Source organism: Notothenia rossii (genome assembly GCF_949606895.1).
Source record: "Notothenia rossii genome assembly, chromosome: 1".
NCBI classification, from domain to species: domain Eukaryota; kingdom Metazoa; phylum Chordata; class Actinopteri; order Perciformes; family Nototheniidae; genus Notothenia; species Notothenia rossii.
The window spans coordinates 16438579-16459752 of NC_136912.1; the positions used below are offsets into that span (position 1 = coordinate 16438579).

General features: G+C 40.5%; 1 protein-coding gene across 1 annotated transcript in view; it reads left to right on the plus strand.

Annotated features, from left to right (window-relative positions):
* Nucleotides 1-21174, plus strand: part of LOC307016549 (protein sidekick-1-like) — an 80005-nt gene that overhangs the window by 25192 nt on the left and 33639 nt on the right. Inside the window, exons 7-14 of the mRNA XM_079645675.1 lie at nt 179-370; nt 4288-4409; nt 4991-5103; nt 8899-9049; nt 13146-13386; nt 14297-14412; nt 17481-17667; nt 18499-18597. Of these exons, the coding sequence (XP_079501801.1) occupies nt 179-370; nt 4288-4409; nt 4991-5103; nt 8899-9049; nt 13146-13386; nt 14297-14412; nt 17481-17667; nt 18499-18597 (1221 nt within the window). The remainder of the gene's footprint in view (nt 1-178; nt 371-4287; nt 4410-4990; nt 5104-8898; nt 9050-13145; nt 13387-14296; nt 14413-17480; nt 17668-18498; nt 18598-21174) is intronic.

A 21174-nucleotide genomic window follows, 5' to 3' on the forward strand; every position in this document is an offset into this window, starting at 1 on the left:
GTGAAGATGTGTACGGACAGATGGGGATTTTCTCTGTAGTAACCCTTCCCTCCCTCTCTTCCTCCTTTGGCTCTGAACCTCTCATTATACTGTGTGTGTGTGTGTGTTTGTGTGCACACATGTCCGCTCATGTCTATGTTCACCTTTATTAACCCAGTGTGTGCTCTACACCCTGCAGGCTACGTGTTGTGGTGGGAAGTGCCAGGCGTAGAGTCGGGTCGGGTGGAACGCACACTCTCAAACTCCACCCTGCAGCATCAGCTGACTGGCCTCACCTCCACCACACTGTACACACTCCAGGTGGCCGCGCTCACTGCCGCAGGACGGGGCGTGGTCACACCCTCCACCATCTCCACTGGAGTCCCACCAGGTACAATAAACACTCCCTCTGATTCTCTCTTGTGTTCGTGTAGCAGAGTAAATATGAGTTATTATCTCACTCAATGCCATTGTATTTCCTCAGGCAGATAAGTGGCTGTTATTGTGCATCCATGAATCATCACCCACACAAGCAACACACGCTTTCACATGCACTGTCACATCTAAGTTAGTCATTTACAGCTTATCTGAGAGCGTGTTGGTGTGCGGTGTAATGTGTGTACTCCATGTGCACGCCATGCTTTTGTTCATGATGAGTTTGCACGATTGGACTTAGGCCAAGTTACGATCATTATTATTAGTGCTGATTAACTGCAAATGGCAATGTGGAGTGAATGCAGAGATGGGAGAGAAAGGGCGAGAGACAATCAAAGAGCACGGCTGAAGAAGAAGGGTAGATAGAGAAACACAGCAAGGAAAGAACAGAGGAAAACGCATATCCCAAGAACACAAGAACCTAGTCCCTCAGAAAGTGACTGAGAGGAAGAGGAGGAAAAGGAAAGAACAACTTTGCTCGTACGGCTGAATCTTTGTCCTAACATTTTCTGATGACTAATTTATGAATAAAAGCAGAAAAAGTGAAAGCAAGATGGATACAGACATTTCTTAGATTCTGAAGTTATTCATTAATTCATGAAAGCAAAAGACTGAAGGAAAGACGGAGGACTGGATATTAGGAAAAAGAACTAAAGAAAGAGAAGAGAGAGAGAAAGAGAGAGATCTACCCAGCATAGATCCTTGTCTTGTTTATTTATTCATGAATTCATGGAGAGAGAGAGTTTTGTCATTCATCTGAGCGAGGCAGCTGATATCAACATGTCCACATTATAACCCTTTACAAGTTTGCTGCATGCACTTTCAGAGCAATAGTGGCTGAAAGCTATCATTTGTCGTTTGTTGCTCACATGTTCCTCTTTCTATCCGGAATACATATTCAATGGTTTCCATAATAACAGAGTCATGTTATGTATTCTTTTTAATATACAAAGAAATCAAAGATTCTATATAATCTATCTGAGGCCTCCATTGTTGTGGCGCATTACAACAAACAACCTTTGATTGAAAACACTGGCTTTACATCTTTATTCTGCCATGTTCAGCAAATGTGATGCTTGTGATGCTGCAGCGGGATGGATTACAGCCGCACTTACAACATGAAGGGATACAAAGTGTCAACCAACACAGTGGAGAGGAGTGGCTGGAGAGAGGGTCTGAAGTGCTCAGGCTTGTGATGAGTGAGACAATTTAGAGCAAAGTGGAGTGTGATGATGCTTGATTATGCAAATCTCATTAACAGAAACTTGGAGTCATGTTTTTCTTTTGTTTGGACATCATTTCAAAAGAAAAACAGGATTCAAGCCCACACTCAGTCGTCCAACGTGCTGCCTGCCTGACCGATGCAGTCAGGGAGGAAGTCCATTCAGAGCCAGCTGTAAATTGTGTGTGGCATTTGAAAGGTGGAGTTGTAAACCTTTTATTGGAATATTTAGTTCTGGTTGAAGTGTGCATACAAAACGTATTATTATTCTACTTTGATTTATTCCAGTTTACAATAAAAGAAAAACTCACCACCGTGGGGAAATAATTTAGAATAATAAAAGTCCTCCGGGCTGCTTGTTGTTGACCAAATTGAGGGCAGCTCTCAGCGTGAATGTGACAAAAGAAAGTATTCAAACGTTCAGGCAATGATGTTTAGCAGCACATGCAAAGGGACAAACTGCACCAATAATACTACCATCGTTTTCTTTGTACATTCAGTTTAATAACTCCATTTACAATTATTTTCTTCTATTTATTGATTTGTAACGTTCAAGGTTCTTTATTTAGTCATACGAACATAGCTACAGTGTAGTTGTGCCCATGAAAATCTTGTGTCACAGGCTTCTCCAACAGAGCAACACAAAACACAGATAAAAAAAGATATAGTGCAAGTAAATAGTAAATGGTAATACAAAAAGAAAAATAGTTGGAAATAGTGCAATAAGAGTCTATACTGTACGCAACTTATTGAAATAGGATATATAGGTAAATAGATAAATAATCTTTCAATCATTTTTAAGTAGCAGCCAGATGAATATTAGGGATGTTATTTCAACTGTTCAGGTGTTTAACAGATTTAGTTTCAACAGTTCAGGTGTTTAACAGTCTTATTGCCTGTGTGAGTCTGGTGGTATTAGTCCGGATACTGCGGTAGCGCCTGCCAGACGACAGCAGACTGAACAGTTTGTGGCTGGGGTGATGGGGGTCTTTTATAATCCTGAGGGATTTCTTCCTGAGCCGCTGGGAGTAAAGGTCCTCCATGGATGGCAGCTCCGTCCTGGTGATGTTCTGTGCAGTTTTCACCACCCTCTGTAAAGCCTTACGGTTGAGGGCGGTGCAGCTGCCGTACCACGCCGCGATGCAGCCAGTCGGGATACTCTCTATGGTGCACCTGTAGAATTGCAGAGTATCCTGGAGTCCATGTTGAACCTCCTCAGCCTGCAGAGGAAGAAGAGCCGCTGTCGTAATTATCTTAGAAAGAAATAAGTTGATGTTTTCTGCATTTTAATAACATTTCTTTGTGGGAGGATGGGAACTGGAAGATAAAAAATAATATTTTGTCAGCTTTGTGTGGACATGTTTTTATACTTTAGATGTATTGGGTTTGGAACAACTTTTTCAGTCAGTCAACCAGATGCACCTTGAAATGGACAAAACATTCTGGATTGAGGGGGTTTCTAAGCCAAACGCTCACATGTTTTTAGCTTCTCTTTTCTCTCCAGAGTGGTTATGTCATTCAGGCTGCCATCACTTGTCAGCCACTTTGCACGGTTCCTAGCTTTCACTCACTATTGCCACGGAGATGGAACAATGTTGGAATAGGAATAATGAACCCATATGTATGAGCCCTGCTGCATACTCAAAACATTTACAGCCTTAGATGTATTTTAGTGAACTGTGCATTTCATTCACGTCTCGCCTCCTCTGGTGTTCAGATTTATCTCTCTGTATTGTATTGTTGACCTTGGAAATATGAATTAAATTGCTTTGACCAAGAGAGCTATTCAGCTGTGGCATAAGTGGCCGTACTTAAGTAAAATTAACATTTTTCCTCTGTGTAACAAATCTCTTATTTTCCTTTTCATGGCCAAGCAAGAGCCCATAGACATTTTTAAAAAGGACTGGAAGCATTTTCTTGGCTCATTCTAACTTAAAGCCTTTATATTTGAGTCATTAATGGCGACTGGACTTTTCTCATTAGGTTACCAATTTTTATTGCAGGTGTTTTACTGATGAGCCATGTTGCAGTTTTATTTTTTATGAGTTTTGGCAATGTACCTATTTTTATCCCTACATTGAACTGTCGTTATAAAACATTATTTGTCTTCTTCATTGCTTTTGATTGGTCCGTTTGAAAGAGTGTGCCATGCTGTGATGCTGCAGTCCTTCTCTGCTTGAACAAAACCTTTTTATTTCAAAATGAAGCAGTCAAATATTCACACATCACAAATAACAGTATTATAAGTGCTAAATCCTGCTGGTTTTTGTCCATAAATGGTATTGTACTTACCTGTAAGAATACATAACATGCTTAATACATATGGAGAAAAGTGACCTCCAAGTACTAGCTGCATGATAGCACAACTATATGTAGTTCTTTGTTATTTGCTGGCGGTGGTGGCGAAGTCCATAGGGACTTGGCTTGGCAACTAGAAGGTCACCAGTTCAAGTCCCGGAAAGACCAAGTGCTACCGAGGTGTCCCTGAGCAAGGCACCGTTTCCTACAGCCCACTGCTCCTAACACTAGGATGGGTCAAATGCAGAGAAACCATTTCGTTAAGTAGTACCTGTACTACGTAACGACAATAAGTTGAATCTTAATCTTGTAGCTTTGAATAAAGCAGTATTCTGTTTGTTTTCTGTCTGCAGAGCTTCCTGGTTCCCCATCTAACTTAGTCATCTCCAACATCAGCCCTCGCACAGCAACACTCCGGTTTCGCCCTGGTTCTGATGGCAAGACTGGCATATCGCAATGGATCGTAGAAGGCCAGGTGTGTGTCCCCTTGTTAGTGTTTCTGCACTTTTTGTAAAACTTGGCTGGAAATGTTAAGTCCTTAAACGGATAAATTAGTTAAAATGTTACCACTTCCAGTTCCCTTTTTTTTCAGTCAATGGTCTTCATTACATTACATTACATGTCATTTGTTAGACGCTTTTATCCAAAGCGACTTACATACTGTACATTCAGTACTGTGGACAATCCCCACAGGAGCAATTTGGGGTGAAGTGTCTTGATGCTGACTGCAGTGGGACTCAAACTTGCTACCCCCTGATTCGAAGTCCAACAGCATTCACACGTGTTTGTGGTCAGATGCCTGAAATAAGAGCTGTGGTTAACACATGCTTAACAAATGTTCACCTTTACAATACGACATACAGTATTTTCCCTCTCCTTAATGTCCGAAGCTTCTATATATGGTTAAAAGTCACGTGACTTAAAAAGCATAATTAACAATATCAAGACGTTTTTCTGGTGCGGGACCTTTTTTCTTCTTACATTTCGGGCTGTCTTCAAAAATACGTCATTACTGCACCACCTTTTCTTATAACATACAATATCCTTTTTGAACAGGTTGTTAAGGACGATAGAAAGGAGGACATATGGACTGTTGTCTACCAGAAAGACAACCAGCCTGATGCGGACAGTGTGGAGATTCCAGACCTCTCTCCATACACCAAGTACAGGTTAGCAACAAACACACACACACACACACACACACACACACACACACACACACACACACACATATACAAGGACACAGTCAAATGCTTCCACTTGCAAACACACACACACCCGCACAAACTCACTCACACACATCTCACTCTCCGCCAGTTTCTGCAGTATTGCAAGACTCAGGTGAAGTTAGATAAATCACACAGACACACGGAGAGGCAGTTCCATCTGAGACTTTTCTGTTTGTCAGCACCTTCACAGCTGCTGCATGCAGATCCTTATTACCCTCCTGCAACTAGCTAGAGCAGGGGTACTCAAATACAAATCTTAAAGGTCCAAAAAAAGTTTTTCAATAAGACAAAGGTCCGTTTATTACGGTCATTCAAACTTTTAAAAAATTATAACAAGATTCTTAACACGAGGTTGCAAAAACAAAAATAATCTGTATGCAGCATTTTCATTGTTATTGTGTCTGTGTTTGATCCCTCAGAGTCGCAGTGTAAGAGCTGCACAGTTATGAATAAAGGCAGCCGCACCCTCTTTCATTCAGCATTCCCATTATTGCTTTATAAATGTCTTGCCCCCTTGTGTGTCCACTGAGGTTCGTCAGGCCCAACACATCTTCAACAAACTTCCCCTTTGCCTCATCATAAAAACTCACAAAGACCAGCAACTGAGCATTGTCAGTGATGTCAGTGGACTCATCCACCGCTAAGGAAATGCACTGTGCATTTTGTATTCCATCACAAAGCTGGTGAATCAAATCACCAGCCAGTGTTTCTGTTCTTCTGGTTGCTGTGGAATCTGAGAGGGGGATTTGCTTGACCTGTTATTTCCTCTTTTTGTTTGCCTTCAAACATGGTCTCCATCACTTCAGTCATGCATTCTTTTATACTTCAGTTATGATCCAGTGGAAAGTCCTTACCTACTGGCCTAGTTCAATCAAAGTGGTTACTTTTTTTTGGCTGGGCAGTGTAGTTTTAAACACCGTCTTATTTGACTTTCTCAGGACTTAAAACTGTTTTTTGGGGGCAGACCCCCACAAAGAAAAACATATATTTACACACGTAAGGTCATCATCTTAACAGTTTTGTATGCTCATACGTGAGCAGAGCATCAAGTTGACATGTCTATTACAGCTGAATGCGGCGATTACCATCTTGTTCAGCAAAACGCCTCACAAACTGATTAAGATCAACAGCTTTAGTGCGTTTTGATTCAATGCTGAGTACAGCCAACCTGACAGTCTCTCATTGTAGACCTCAAATACCTCATTCCTTCAGTACTTGGGTCCGAATGCTTCTCGTTTTGCGCCGTACCGTTCTAATGAAATCGCCGCCTATCATATTTCCACGCTCGCGCCAGGGCCGGGGGAGGGGTTACAAGGCGTGCGTCTTGTGCTGCATTCACTTGTACTCGGACATTAGAGACTTTCTCTCATAAATGTCCGATGAGCCACAACTTTTCTTTCAAAACAAAGCTGCCAACTGGGGTGGCAGCTGGGGTGGCAAGGCCCCATGCCACCCCAGTAGGTGAAACTAGGCTACTAGCTACAGTACAGATGCAACTAGATGAGCTGTTAACTCTCGTTCTGACTTTTTAAAACACACGCATTTTTCCCACCCGCATTCCGCGAAGACCCGCCCTACTGTGCCTCTGATTCGCAGACTGTTGGTGGGGGGAAAAAACGCTGACGGGATGCTGAATGTGATTGGACCAATGCGTTGACAGACACACACAGACAGTGGAACAGTCGGACATGCAGAGCACTGTTTGTTGTTGGACATAGCGGAACATTTTGACTCGTTGCGTTGTGGCGATGTCTCGCAGATAACACATATGAAAAGTATAATTTGCTCAGAGTCCAGAGACAGTTGTGGTTCGGTCCGGATCCGGACCGGAGTCCGGACTTTGAGGATGCCTGAGCTAGAGGGAAGGAGCGGGGGGGAGAAGGATGAGGGCAGGGGAAAAGCAAGGTGATGAGAAGGTGGGAAGGGCAGCAGAGAGCATTAAAGGGGAGAAGAGACAAGGGAAAGGAAGAGTGACTTTAATCCCTGCTCACGGGCCGTGGGGAGCCTGGAGTTTATAAACGTGATCCATCGTCACTGAACAGCAGTAACACTTCCTCCTCTTCTCTCCCTTTTTTTTTTTAAATCAATCAATTTATTTTCTGTATGTTTCAGTTTCTCTCTGCCTCTTGCTCTCTGTATCGCTGCCTTCATCTGTAATGGGATCGCAATGTGTGTGTGTGCACATGTTGTACACTCACAGGGATTATGTTGTCACAGGCGACACCATTGGGACATTAGATGAAGTGATGCACTGGTCTGTGTTTCAAACCCCCGCCTTAAGAAGTGCTCTCAATCTCCAGAACTCATAGATGTAGTCTCTGTCACGCACTCTGAACACCCACATGTTTGAACACTCACACACACACACACACACACACACACACACACACACACACACACACACACACACACACACACACACACACACACACACACACACACACACACACACACTCCCTTGTGGTTTTACCGAACAGGAAGAAGCTTCAAATGTGTACCTGTGCCATTAACATTGGATTTCTACGATGCCATTTGAATATCCTTTTACTCCCGGTTCCAGTGGTGAAAGATTGTTTCCAAGTCATGTGATCCAAACATTTCCAATAACTCCAGAGCATTAGGATGTTAATATAAATCAAACCAAATGGCTGCATCTATTTCATTACAACCAAAAAACATCTTGCCCTACTGTTGGTTGCACAAAAAGGGAAGCTCACTCTTAAGTTATATTCATTAAAGTTTAAAAACAAAATTACTCATTCAACCCAATGAATCATTTACTCAAATTAAGAATTTAGTTTGTGGATTTAAAAATATATATTTGAGGATGATGACGTCATAGCAAATGACCACAGAGATTGGAGCTTCATTCGAAAACCTCAATAGAAGCTTTAAATGTATGCAAAAAAAGACACTTGGTTCTGCCTGCGTGTGTGTGTGTGTGTGTGTGTGTGTGTGTGTGTGTGTGTGTGTGTGTGTGTGTGTGTGTGTGTGTGTGTGTGTGTGTGTGTGTGTGTGTGTGTGTGTGTGTGTGTGTGTGTGTGTGTGTGTGTGTGTGTGTGTGTGTGTGTGTGTGTGTGTGTGTGTGTGTCTTTTTCTGACTGAATGTTTGGCATCCTCAGACATCTTATGAAATGCCAGTGGTCTTTTCAGAAATCCTCTGATGGAGAATTCCAGCTGAAGGATGCTATCTAGTAAAATATGTTTTAATTGTTAAATAAATAACACATATAACAAACGCCCTTACTAAAATCATTTATATAATATTTTATTTTCTAGTACTGTGAAGTCTGGTTGTGTTGCAGTTCTGTGATATTGAGCACAAAACCTTGGAAACTGTGAATAAAGTTACTGCTTCTACAGTAACGCAGGGTAATCAATCAAAAATATTACACCAACCGCTCACCTTTAAAAAAGAACCTAACCCCAATGTCCAACTGGAGACCTATATGATACCGTACTTCACCAAATGAATATTGCATACTCCTATTTCACCCAAAAGGCAGCTCAATATCATCTCTATTATCAACAATTTGACATACAGGAGTTAAAAAGTCCCCAAGATAATTCATCATCAATCATTTGTTCAAACTTTGGAGCACACCCTTGGGTGCAGCAACATACATCATACAACCATTTGCTCAGGCTGAGTAGTACTACAAATGACAAATGAACTGAACTTCCTGTGTAGATTCCGTGGAGTTCCCCTTTAACCTCCAGCTCTCCGTTCTCCAGGTTCAGGATGCGGCAGGCGAACATTGTCGGCTCCAGTAACATGAGTGCCCCCTCCAGGCTGATTCAGACCCTCCAAGATGCCCCTGACTCACACCCATCTAACCTCACCCTACTGTCTGCCACACAGACCAGTCTGCGCTTCAACTGGAAGGTACTGAGGCACACACAAGAGCAGATACACACTTTCCCCTGAAAGCACTTCAATCTCTCTCTACCTTTTTGTAATCATTCAAATAGTGCTAATTTGACTGCTGGATATTTCCTTTGTGTTTCTTTGCTCTGCATATATGTGTGAATGGCCAACTTTTGTATATCAGTGCATGTGTACATATGCAGGTGCATGTGCACTCACCAGCAGCAGGGCTGAGCAGTTTGAGTGGCTGACAGCCTATAATCAGTGTTTCTCCTTGTTATCAGTGCTAATGCTAATCTGTCACATTTTCCATTCAGCGCTCTGACTGCTAGCAGCACAAACTGCAATGTAATTTTCTCCTTACTGTCTTTTCTTTTGCGCTCCTTTTCCTTGCTGTTTGTCCCTCTCTCTTTCCCTCCCTCTCTCTTTCCCTCCCCCATCCCATCTTCTATTATAACATAAATGGAGAGCAGAGTATTTTCCATTTAAGGGTTGGAATGAGAAAAAGAGCCTGTCAAATCAGACACAGACACTGAGGCGCTATGGGCTACCTGTGCAGAATGCTAATGGGATTTTACCTACATGTTTGCGCTCAGCCTGAGCTATGCTAGATTTTCTGCTGTAATGGAACTATCACAATGGTTTTAGCTAAGGCTATTATTCTAAGCTGCATATTAAGGGTAATAAAGCTAATGTGACATTCTGTATTATGGCTCCTAAATGCTAAGCTGAGCTAAATCACTGGGGTATTTAAAGTGTTATCCGCAGCGCAGCAGAGAGCTACCACTGTAAAAATGTTTGCTTAAAACGTGTATGGAAAAACCTGCTGTGAACAAACTAAACTTCTGAACACTGATCATGAGCCTACAGTATGACGCATAAGCACATGATATTTAACAACAGGCAGAGAAGAGGGGGAAAGGTGACAGAGAAAAAGTACGAACAAGAGAAGGAGGCAGGGTGACAGGAAATTAGATTGGATGGAAGTAAAAGAGGATGACAGAGAGCGAAAGATCAGAAGATGGGATGTTAAAGGGGAGAAGACAGTAAAAGGTTTTTAGGAAGTACTTTAAAGTTAGACATGTCACATAAATAACCATATTCTTTAGCGCTACGTAATGCCTTCTCACTTGTGAGTGTGTGTGTTTGGGTGTCTCGGATCACATTGTGGAGAATGAAATAAATATATATTCCACTTATATCGTCAGGACCCAACTCTATTTTGGGTCTTATTTTGAGGCTGCAGGGTACCAAAGTTCGTAGTGTTGTACACATAGTGACTTTAAGAGTGTATTCTAATGTTTAAAGGTCCTTAAAAAGATATTTTCCAAATCAGCTTGTTACAATAGGTGATTTTTTTTGACAAGTTAATAAAGCTTTGGTTAATTCACATTTACCTATTTTGTTCTTGGCCCTGCTTTTTTCACTGGCAAGTGTTGCTCTGGTGGAACCAGGTGGTGCTGACTCCAACAATTGAAATGCTTTATACTCGAGGCATAGTCCTGTTAGACCTATAAACAAACTCTGCACCAAGGCTTTGTTAGAGAGTTTATCTTTGACTCCCTGTCTCTCTGAACACTGTCTCTTTTTGCATCTCAATGTGTGCAAGTATTGATGCATACAGTATTTAATGGATGTGATTATTGTGTTTCAGTTGTTGTGTGTGTTTTGTATTATGACTTTGTGTTTCCAAATATATGTGTTTTCTCCATGTTCATTGCATTTCTCAGAAACAAACTAAGGGTATCAGTCCATGTGGGTGATAGAAGGGAACTGTGTCACGTTTATTCATTGAGCAACAAGGTGCTATGTGTTCACCAAATTATCATTTTATTAATCACACTTTTCCTCAAATTGGTTTCTCGTTCAATCTTCCTTTCAGCTCTTCCTCTATATGGTTCGTTCTTCTTCCATCAATCAGAGTCTAAATTAATTAAATTCACCGAGCTCAGTGACAGCACAGGGTGGCAAAGTGCTGACACATTATAAGATACTTGCACAGTTCAGGATCGGCACACTGGCACTCATTTATTAAGCCATTGTGGAACAAGGAACACAATATTTCAAGACGTCTCTCTTGAAAATAATCATGAAAATTGCCGTATCTTTAAGCAGCTAATATGAGTTTGAGTTTGCAAACTTAACTCTAAAAACGTAACTTTGCAACCCCTTTAAAGTTGCTTTATAGTGATACACCATCAAATGGCAAAAACTCAGATTTTTTACAAGAACATATCCAACTACCCTTTTATCTGCAAAAACTGAATGTCCCCCTAGGGAGATTAATAAAGGTTCATCTTCTTTTAAGTGTTTGTAAAATATAACTGAGGCAGAATTTCCTTTAGTCCTCCATTATGGTGATATAATCTACAGGAATGACTTCCATGAACAAATACATTTGAAAAATGTATAGAGACATTTTCATATCGTATTTTTCAGACTGTATTGGAATGTTCTTCCTCTACCAAAAATGGTCACTACCGAAACATAGTACATACACTGCAGTAAAAAAGTATTATATCAACGTGTTAAGATTGTTTTACCTTCCCTTCTCTAAATAGTATTTTAACAAATATTTCTTGAGTGTTTTCACAATTAAATCAATGCAATTTAATTTGTAATCAAATTTCAATTTATACAATTCATAAAAATCATAATGCAAACTTTCTTTGTAAAATGCATGATACTGATCATATCGATTCCAGAGTTGATGATTGTTGGAATTGAACATACATTAAACCAATTGGTATCATATCATTTTAGTTGATAAGTCAATATACTTAATTGTTTAAAAAACCTCCAGTGTTTTGGTAGTGACCACAGTATTTTGCTCTCAATGTTGTATCACATTCCCTCAACCTTATTGCTTAATCTTAACTCATAACATGCCTTATGTTGAAGTGTGAATGTTTCAAGCTACTGACCCAGAATCAGCACTTTAGTAACAGGCTGAAATAGAGGGGAATGAGGCTAGAATGGGTGATCTGTTTGGTATTTTGAGCAAAACACTTCATAGACATGTTTTTTATATCTGAAACCTATAATATATGCCTAACAATAGTATAATAAGAGACCTTTAAAGTAACACACTGATTTTCAGACTTTAAAACACATTTATTTCAAAACTATGGGATTTACTTTCCATTGTGTCACTTCCAAAACAATCATGTCAATTACCGAAACATAACCATATGTTTCGGTAGTGACTGTTTCGATAGTGCCGATTCTAGCTAAAATTGAGCATAACTAAAGAATGCTAGCAACTACATGGCTAGCATACACGTTATTGAAGAGGTTTACATACATAGAAACATAATACTTTGCATAAAATCCTGAAAAAGTTTACTTAATTGAAGATAATATGTGTTCGGTAGAGACAATTCTTAAGGTTACACGCTGATTTTCAGATTTTAGAACAGATTGATATCAAAAGTATGGGATATAGCTACTTGCCATTCAGCCATGAGGGACAGGGATGCAGTGTCACTGCCTTATCAAAAATACAGGGGTGTGGCTAAAAACCAGGCTCAGCCATTGGACTAAAACCCCTTGTGTTTCGGTAGTGACATGAAAACTGGGGACATGATTTTTTGAATATAGTTTTTTTATTAAAAAATTAAACCCACAATAAATCTAAATATTCCAACTTCTGTTTGAATGTAATCATAAAGATCTTCTAAATACACCATTCAACAAAATAAAATAAAATGTTTTAAGTGTTATTTACAGAAATTGAAATGTAGATGGAAAAATACCCTATAAATGATGTTTTTGTATATATTAAGCTCATCACTATATCATGTAATGCCTTGTGTTTAAATAGACCATAATAGTAAATATCTATGTCTGAATACTTAATTTTTTTGTTAAATATTTGTTCTTGTTGTTAGACCGTACTTTGTACTAATTCGGTAGAATGCCCCATACAGTACACTTCATTATTGTATCCATCCCTACGGGAACAATTTGGGGTTCAGTACCTTGCCCAAGGACCCTTCGACATGTTGACTGCAGGGGGTGGGATCGAACTGCTCCCCTGAATTGCAACTCAGACTTCTAACCCTAACTCTCTTTAATCTTTTAACCCTCCACTTTCACTTTGTTTGCCCTCCAGCCTCTTCCTGAGACAGAGTTCAACAGCAGTCCCGAGACTGTGGGATACCGGTTGCGTGTGTGGAGGACTGACGGCCAGGGGGAGGACAGGACAGAGGATGTGGAGAGAGAAGGGGGGACCAGTGAGACCACCGTAGAGGGCCTCAACCCCTTCACTCAGTACCAGGTTCAGATACAGGCCTACAACTCCATAGGATCCGGACCATGGAGCCACACTGTCGCTGCACTGACTGCAGAGTCTGGTGAGCACACAGACCTCATTCACTCCTGTTTCCTGTTCCCAGAAACCCAACAGATCTATCCAATATCGTATTACCAGCGTAGAAGATGGGTGAGGATTAATCCTGCAACCTCTCTCTGCTTGTTATACTCTCCCTATATTTCAGTGAGGGGAAGATTGACAAAGAGAGGGAGGGGGAAAGGATTGAGATCAAATCAACGATTGGTTCAGAGTGACGTTGTACTTTGCTGTGTGGAAGAGATCCCTGTTAGAGTATGCCTTTGCAACCAGCTGACAGGGACATTAGCAGGTTGTGGCTCTGCAAATGAGGATTTGTTTAAAGGAATAAGTTCCAGTTGATATCATATGGGCAAAAAACCCACTACACAATATCAATTAATTATAATTAAGAGAAAATATAAATACATTCTGTCATCCAATCAATTGTGACTTTCAAGTGATTGAGTTCATGGACCATAAAAGTGAGTTGGTTTGTTTTTTTCTTCCTCCCTTACACACACAAACAATAACTCCCTCTCTGCCTTTCTCTTTCTCAGTTGCGTGCTGTCCAGCGGCAATGAGCAATTACAACAATCCAAACTATTAATTGTTTCGGGATTGCTTGCGACAGCCCTTCAATTGCTCTCAAAAAACAATCTCTGCATCGTTCATAGCGAAGAACAAGAACAAGAATATATATAGATAAAGAATGTCTTCTTTTTTTTTTTTCAGGTGTTCTTAAAATGACAGAACATAATGTTTCTTACTTGTGTGTGTGTGTGTGTGTGTGTGTGTGTGTGTGTGTGTGTGTGTGTGTGTGTGTGTGTGTGTGTGTGTGTGTGTGTGTGTGTGTGTGTGTGTGTGTGTGTGTGTGTGTGTGTGTGTGTGTGTGTGTGTGTGTGTGTGTGTGTGTGTGTGTGTGTGTTCTCTAGTTCCCTCTGGATCCCCGGTGAATGTGACAGCAGAGGCAGTGAGCTCCACCAGGATCCTGCTCAAATGGTCTCCTCTCCCTCAGGCACAGAAGAATGGAATCATACTTGGCTATAAGGTTTATACAATACACACACACACACACACACACACACACACACACACACACACACACACACACACACACACACACACACACACACACACAATCCCACCTTGGCATGCTCACTTGCCCCCCCTAGCCCATTATCACCTTCAACAATACCTTCACACACACATAGATGCACATAGACATCAGCACACAATAACTATTTTAAGCAAATGACGTAATAGGCCGTAACTGCTCTAGTTTTGTTCTTACTGCTTTTAAAAGCACCCAGCTACAGGGGGGCGTGTGTGTAACTGTTCAAATGCACAAAAGAAAAAGGCTTTAATCTTTAATTCCCTTTCATAAAAAAATGTTCTTGTCTTGTCATAGTAAAAACAAAGCTGGATTATTCATTTATGAAAAATAGATAATAATCCATGAAGCCTGTTGGTTTCAGGAAGTGCTTTGTTTATTTAAAATATAAAGCATAAGCTGCAGTTTAGGCAAGAAAATGTGATTTGTTAAATAAACATGCATCGTGTGAATAGGCTTTGAACATTCTGCACTAGTATTTAAAGTAAGTCCAAAATAGTGACCCATTAAGAAACATAGCCTCAAATCGATCCATGTCTGCCGAATGTGTGCTCATTTCTTTTTATATTCACAAACTCAGTTGGATAAGTCTGTCATGCTGGAACCTCCTGATGGTGACGTATTTGACATTTGCAGGTTTTTAAGAAAAAGCTGGATGAATACTGTTGATGGTGAAGTGCCAGGTGCACACATTTTTACCTGAGTGCACTACTTACTGGCAGTCACATTTCTCCTTTTTTCACTCCCACGCAGACCCTCCAGGGGGTTATTCTAATGTACTCCACCTCCTTGTTTGATTTAAGAATGAAAGGCAGACAAGTAACAGTATTCTGTTTTTCTGCAATATAACTTCTCTTGTTCGGTGGCAAATATATGTAGCTCCCCTGAACATCTTGGGAAAGGAAAATGTTACACAGAAAAGCACATCACGTAATATTTGTTGCTAATGTAAACCTGGCAGTGAGTGCAGCTCTTAATCACCGCCCTAACAAAAGACAGCAGAAGAAAGCTTTAAAGGAAGGACATTTATCCTCCAATGCATGGACACGGTTGTGTTAAAAATACATAATTCCACTAAGAAAAACCGGCTGTGACTGTGTGATAGGAACCAGTACCATCCAGTATCTTAAAATGTTGTGTAAAATTCAGTTCATATCATACACCATGCCCAAAGCACATCAGACTCCCCATATGTGTGTTTTCTTGTGCTCTCCTGAGGATCACACTGAGTAGTATGCCTACCATGCTAATACTGGAGATGGGATTGGCTGCAAGCGGTAGCTCTTCACATCTCCCATCCCCAAGTAAATGTTTAACAGTTCTCCTGCCACACACTCTTTCTGTTTCTCAACTCCTAAGAGCTGACATTTTCCTTCAAATTGTTTTTTAAGTGTGTCAGGGAGTTCATGAAAATAAAAAATTGGAGAGAGAAGAACAGGAACGAACTGTTTTTGAGACGTAATGCTGTTACCAGTGAAAGGGCACTGGTGTACTTTTTGAATTCAGGATTGGTTTATTGTAGACGTTTCCGTAAAAAGTCAGGTTGCATGATTTTCTATATTTTTCTCATTGTCAAGGCAAAAAACAACAGGCATTGCCTCTGTATCCATAGCTTCTGTATCCATAGCTCGATGTGACCTACGCTGTGCAGATTGTGAATGATTAGGTATACATACTATGTTTCATTTGGGGCTAAATGAAGTTGACTTAAATGTACAGTAGTGGGCACAATTAACTCCTCATACTGTACAGTACAGCTACTCACTAGCACACCAAATCTGAAGTAAGAAAACTGTAAGAAATGTAAATAAAAAATATTTCAAAACTTCTCATGAGGTTTTCAAAATACAGCTTGGAATGTTTGATGTAAACAAAAATCCTCAATTTGAATGAAGGGATTCATCGGTTTAAATAAGTTTGTCTTTTTCCATTCAATCCACTTTCTTTGAGGAATATTACTTGTCACTGGGCGCCTTACAAGTAGAGAAGCAATCAGTTTTTCACCGCTGTGAACATTTTGTTTTTTAAAAAGCTAAATGCAAACAAATATGGATTGAAGCTGAATTTTTTGTTAGATCAAAACATGTTGTGAATTTTAAAAAGGATTGCAACAATCTTTTTTCAATAGTTGGACTTTTAGACTTCCCAACACTCTCGAGTTATTAGAAATGTTTGAATAACACAAGTCTAAACACAATCCTACACAGTCACCACTGGAATCGAATTATACAAATAATAGTGTACTAATATTTGTGTTATCTTTCTGTGCATCTGTGCAGAAATACTCTACGTATACAGAATGAATAGAAATGCAATAAGGAAAAACTTTTAAATGTCCATATCTTTTATACTTCATGTTTCACTGTAAATTAAACTATATATTTGTGGCCTGTTTATAAACTTGCAAAAGCTTATTTAACAGACCTTGTGGGCAGCATGAACTCAAAAGTCACTGTACGGACCTTTAAAAGATGTTAAAGATTTGACTATAAAAACATCTGCTGACTGTGGCCAAACACAAAGGTATGAGAGCAGTGACAGGGAACCAAAACAGAAGAAATGCAGACAGTCAGCGAGACAGTAAGGGAACAGTCCGTACAGAACTGAGGGATGGGCGGGGTCATCACTACAAGTGACACCTTGCAGCACACAGTAGTAGTCCTGTCATCCAGTGTTAATATTGAATAGTAATATAATTTGGATTAGGGCAGTTTTAAATATTAATATCTGAGGTAGGAAGAAACAGCTTGGGAATGCTGCTGACAAGTTGCAACAGACTTAAAGTATTTTGTGAGTTTGTTTTATTTTTACTTATTTTTTGTTGAACATATATAGTTGTATCACCAAACTTATCATTTTGAAGCCACCAAACCTACTGTAAATTAAGAAAAAAAGACAATTTTGTGCAAATTCCAATATTCAACTGTTAATTTGTCATTTTAGATCACCCTTATTTGTGATTGTGATTACATTTGTGACATTTATGCATGTTTACGTGTGTCCAGGTGTTTTACAGCGAGAAGGACTCAGAAGGTCCGCCCAGTGTTCAGGTGGCAGAAGGAGAGGGGAGTGTGACGCTGATCCTCAGTGGTCTCAACAAATACACAGTGTATGAGCTGCAGGTGCTGGCATACACTCGGATGGGTGACGGCCCACAGAGCGGCCCCTCACTGCTCAGAACCAGAGAGGACGGTAAGATGTCTCACCGTGTCTCGCTCTGATCACTGACCTTTCTGTCCAGCAGTGTGTTCTACACTTTGCCCTCGTCCCACCTACATCCACTGGGTACAGCTCACCGCTCAGACCCCTTCCACAGCCAAGACTTTGAGAACAAGTTGTGTATGAGTGTGTGTTTTTGTGTGGGCCATGTGTGCAGATACCCTCAGATACAACCATGACAGACTTTTCAGGATGCCAGCAGCCCGGTCTTGTCTCCTTGAATAATGAAACACAAGGACAAGTAAAGGAAGACTCTCACACGCACACATAGTCACACATACACACACATAGTCATACACACTCACACGCACATCTGCTATCAAACATTGTCACGTATGAAAAGTTTTTCTCATTTCAGGATGAAACAAGAGTGGGGAAGTCAATTTCCACAGGTTATAATGAACGTCTGTCAGTCTGTCAGTCTGTCACACACATACTGTATGCACACACCACTCGCTGACATGTGATGTGGAACTTTTACTTTTATCTGGACGGTGTGAGGTTGAGAGAAAATTACATTTCTTTATGTTGCTCCTTTTAGAAGTGCCATGCCTCTTAAAAATGTATTAGACTATTATGTGTGTGCGTGTTTGGATGTGTGTGTGCATGTGTGAGTGGCTGTGCATATGCAGATGTGTCTGTGAACATACTAACTTATAAGAGTACAAGTGCTTGATGTTGAGAAACTCTCTTGCTAATGAGTGCTTTGAAGGAGTCATTTTGAGCTTGTTTTGTCACTGATCTCTGTATATATTATTACTGCTTCATTATACTGCCAACTCCCTTCTCAATTTCTCTCTCCAGTCCCAGGCCCCCCTGTCAGGATGGTGTTTCCAGAAGTTCGGTTGTCATCAGTTAGGGTGGTTTGGCAGCCGCCCACAAACCCCAACGGCATCATATTAGGTACAAAAACAACACACACACACACACACACACACACACACACACACACACACACACACACACACACACACACACACACACACACACACACACACATATGACAAAGCAGATATTTTGGAGCAACATTTAATTAATAAGTCATATATTCAGGCTTTTAGTGTCAATGGATTTACTTAATAAGACTAAAAGCTTGTCTTAAAGAGAAAAAGAGTGAGCAATTGTAAACACACACACACACACACACACACATACAGCAACACTTACCGCTGTGATCTTTTAAGGCAAGAAAGGAAGTAAAGGCAATAAAATGGAAAAGAGCTGATTCTGTTTTTAGCCTTCAAACACGGGTCAGCTTTCTCTACTCTCAACTTCAGTGCATACATTTGCTGGTGTTAGTGTGTGTGTGTGTGTGTGTGTGTGTGTGTGTGTGTGTGTGTGTGTGTGTGTGTGTGTGTGTGTGTGTGTGTGTGTGTGTGTGTGTGTGTGTGTGTGTGTGTGTGTGTGTGTGTGTGTGTGTGTGTGTGTGTGTGTGTGTGTGTGTGTGTGTGTGTGTGTGTGTGTGTGTGTGTGTGTGTGTGTGTCAGTGAAGCTTGTACCTGGAAAAAAGGTTATTATAGCTGCTGAAGCAAGACTCCTTTCCCAATGCATACATAGTCTTATATATAAACACCCACATATTTCACTTGTTACTGGAACTGCAAATCACAGCATGTGGAGTGAATCAGAGACAACAGATTAATGAAAAGGAAAAGAGGCAAGGTAGAGGCGAGAGAAATGTGAGAGCTGTTGGGCTGGAAACAGAGAGAACAGAAGGGGTGAGACAGCAGAGAGGAGATGTATGGAGGTGAGAGGAGGGACAGGTGTGTGTATGTTGCACAAGGGGGGAGAAAGGAGTGGAATTTGTCCTCTCAGTGGGGGAGGGAGTCGAGCAGGACAGTGTGAGTGATGTGTGACTGTATTGTTAGGGGGAGGACATTTAGTGCGACACCACTCTGTGACAGAAGGATGAGTGGGAGGGCAAATCTCTCTCTCTCAATCACAGAGACTCATACTAACGCGCCGTCCTGCTGTGTCCTTGCTGAGAACGCGGTGTGTGTGTGTGTGTGTTTATGCAGATAAACTGTAGTGCACCACTTCCCATAGTGCTCATGGCTGCCTTAATTCTCCTTGAGTTTTCAGCTCATAGGGGGAAGGACAAAGGTGGACAAAGGAGAAACAAAGCCGCAGAAGGTGGACAATGTCATTTGACAAAAAAGGCACTTTTATTTTCATGTGACCTTTTCATTGCTGCATACTGATTATAATGAAGTCTAGGGTATGTTCATACACTTAAAGGTGGGGGAGGTAATTTTGGAGAAACCAGCTGGAGTGCGCTAGAATTTGAAAATACACAACCGGAAAAAATCTGCCACTTCCTTACAGAGCCCCTCCTCCAACACACACGAACGCGCACATGACCAATGACGGCACGAGATAAGTTTGTGCACAGATGGAAGGCTGACAGGCAGGTAGGCCATCCAGTTATTTTAGCCGGGCCGTCTAAAATGATTGGTCGTGCTGTTTACAGTACTACGGCTTCCACAGATGACATGTTTTTATGGATTTTTTGTCAACGCACTTAAGATATTCATTGCTATCGGGATGTTAAGAGCATTCCATGGAATATAACACAAAGTGTATCTCGAGACAGTTTCTCAAACTTACCTACCCCACCTTTAAGTCACACATGTAAGTACTTAAGTAAGTAAAAGTAAATACCTTTTAACCGGCTGGATTTCTGAGTGTGCTGACTGTGTTTCAACAATGCAGGAAAGCTTTAATGGCAATGGCATTTCAGAGTGTCTCACCTATTGCATGACTACCTGTTAACATCCCAAACAAAACAAAAGGATACTAGAATGATTACAATAGGAAATTGAACATGATGTGTCATAGAACATCTGGTGTGTTATGCAAATTTAAATAGAGAAAATCCAAAAGCCGTTCCAACCGTTTGTTTGTGTCGCAAGTGAATCAGGGGTGGGTGATTATTTTCCTGTAGACGAGAAGGAAAACATTAAGAAAATCTCACAAATTACAGAAGCAGTAAACGCAGGAGTAAATTAATAATGCAAATCAAGACATAATTATTCCTACTTAATACAATTATGCATTTATTATCTAGCGTTTAGTACATCTTGGGGGTTTAATAAACATAAAATGTAATATAAATGCAAAACAAATCAACCCATTAAACATACCATTAAGATCATTAAATAAAAACTCCTTATTTAAACTCATTAGGTTGTCTCTTTGTTCAGTATGATTTGGGATTTCTAACAAGCTTAAACAGAGGTGTTGGATATGAACTCCTCAGGGCTGTCCAGTGTATGAGGGGAAATTATCCAAAGATCTAAAGTGACATGTGTTTTAACATTTTATGCAATTTGTATATAGTGTAGAAATGGAAGACCGAATTTGTTACCAACGCTCAGTTTTTCATGATTACAGACAAGGCCAGCAAGCAATGAGCACCTAAAATCAAAATAAAAGCTTGTACACAGTGTAGCTTACCTGTAGGGATATTTATCAATCTAG